Source organism: Gekko japonicus, unplaced genomic scaffold, assembly GCF_001447785.1.
Source record: "Gekko japonicus isolate JY-2015 unplaced genomic scaffold, Gekko_japonicus_V1.1 scaffold639, whole genome shotgun sequence".
NCBI classification, from domain to species: domain Eukaryota; kingdom Metazoa; phylum Chordata; class Lepidosauria; order Squamata; family Gekkonidae; genus Gekko; species Gekko japonicus.
The window spans coordinates 16,846-18,834 of record NW_015176471.1 but is presented as its reverse complement, the minus strand read 5'-3'; the positions used below and the strand labels follow the sequence as shown (position 1 = coordinate 18,834).

Here is a 1,989-nt window from a genome sequence, read left to right as displayed (position 1 = left end):
CCCCCGCCCTCCAGCCAAGGGCAGCAGGTGCTCCCGCCGCCACCGCCGCGGAGGCCTGTCCTCACCTGGGCGTCGCTGAGCTCCACGCGCAGGTAGAGCTCGCGGTGGCGCTGCGCCCAGTGCACCTGCGGGGTGAGGCTGCTGCTGCTGCTGCTGCCGCCGCTCGGCATCTTGGCGCCCCAGGGAGGCAGGCTGGCTGGCTGGCTAGACGCGCGGCCGGGGAAAGAGCAGCCGGGCAGGCTGGAGGACGGAACGCGCAGGCGCAGGCGGCGACGGCCCGGCCCCCTTCGCCCCGCCTGCCCGGACAGGTTCCTTCCCCGGGGAGGGAGGGAGCGCGGCTGCGCGCCAGCGGCCAGGGTGCGCAGGCGCTGCAGCTGAAGGCAGGAGAATAGAAAGCTGGGCGAGGGTTGCCAACCTCCAGGCCAGGCCTGGAGACACACTCCAGGTATTTTCCAGACCTGGCAACCCTAGGACTCGCATCCTAGCTTTATTGTTTTGTTGGTTTTATCATTTTAATTGTTCAGGTGTTTTAATTTTTTTTAATGTCAGAGCTCCGTTCCCCTCAGAATACCTTTGTCAAATCAAATCTGGCAAAGGGAGGGTTGATTCTTGAAATCTTACGCCCTGGATAGCTTTTAATTTGATGGTGGTGACACAACAGGTTCAGAGTTGGGAGTTTTAAACAGAACAGTGAGAGAATAAATCTTGAGCAGTCCCAAAGTCAGGATGAAAAGTGAAGGGACTCTCTTTGGCCTCTGGGCTCTGACTGACAAACTGCAGACAGGTCACGTCGCCGCCTTCGGTGAGGTCTCTCTTCTTCACCACGAGCTCTGAGAGGAGCCACTTCCCCTCACAGTCAGGCAGGAGAAGTGCCACAAACACTGAGGCTCCAACGCCCGTGCCAGAAAATGGCCGCTCTTCGGCCAACTGCCTTCCTCTGTCTCCACAGGCTTTTCTCCTCAGGAACATCTCCTTCAGAAATTCTCCAGGCAACCCCGTCCAGCTTTCTTTTCTAGGTACTGAAGAAGACACAAGAAGAATATAATAGAATATGATATAGAGGAAGTTGCATGGTGGTATTATAAGCGGGTAATATAAGGAAATAAGAAAAAGATGAGGGTATAAACAAGATTGGGATTAAGATATAAACAGGTGATATGTCACCTCAATGGTTGTGTGTGTGTGTTTTTAAGTTTCAAAAGGAGTATAACATATTTGGAAAGAATATCCGTATGAAATTGTAACATATACTCAATAAAAATATTAATTAAAAAAGAAATTCTCCACTCCCTCAGGAGAAAAAAACACAACGCCTTGGCTTCCTCTCTCCGCTGCATCAGTCAGTTTGCTCTGGAGCCACCTTCTTCCTGAGCCCAGACGAAAAAGTACAAGCCGGAGGCTAAAAGACGGTGAGCTCGCTCAGACTAACTTAGAGGGAACACTGGATGTCAGCACTCCGGGGGCTGCAGTGACAGGGCCCCGCCCCCATGATGGTGGTGATGATGCCGGCCAGGGACAAGAAGGGACAAGTTTGAGGAGCCACAAATTAGGGCCCCCTAGTTAACTAAGGGCTATTCCCCCGCCCGGGGGGGGCGGGCTCTGATGGCTAAAATTGGGACCATTGTGACACACGCACCCCCGCTTAGCACACAAAGGGGCCTCAGGAGAGGATAAAAGGGGGGGTCGGGGGGGCCACACCTCACTCCAGTGAGAGACGGGTGAGGAGGCGGAGATCGAGTTGAAGGTGGAGGTGGATTTGGAAGTGGATAGGTGGACTGGAGTGGTGGACGAGAATGGAGGCGTACAAAAAGCTCAGTTAGGTGGAATTCCTCCGCAATCAAATTTGGAAGTTTATGGAGGAAAATGAGGAGCTTCAGAAAAGGTGGAGAGGTGAGGAACCAGTTTTCTCTATGATATGTGACATTAATTCCTATGCTGCTTCCTCTCCTGGACACACTCTAAAGAAGTTCCATTTTCCCGATGACAGTC

The 1,989-nt window shown here is 53.2% G+C and overlaps 1 protein-coding gene across 1 annotated transcript in view; it reads right to left on the bottom strand.

The window, feature by feature from the left end:
* HACD3 (3-hydroxyacyl-CoA dehydratase 3) overlaps positions 1-266 on the bottom strand; it is a 24,840-nt gene extending 24,574 nt beyond the window's left edge. The window contains exon 1 of the mRNA XM_015427134.1: positions 66-266. Within this exon, the coding sequence (XP_015282620.1) occupies positions 66-170 (105 nt within the window). The 5' untranslated portion in view covers positions 171-266. The remainder of the gene's footprint in view (positions 1-65) is intronic.
* Positions 267-1,989: the final 1,723 nt, after the last annotated feature.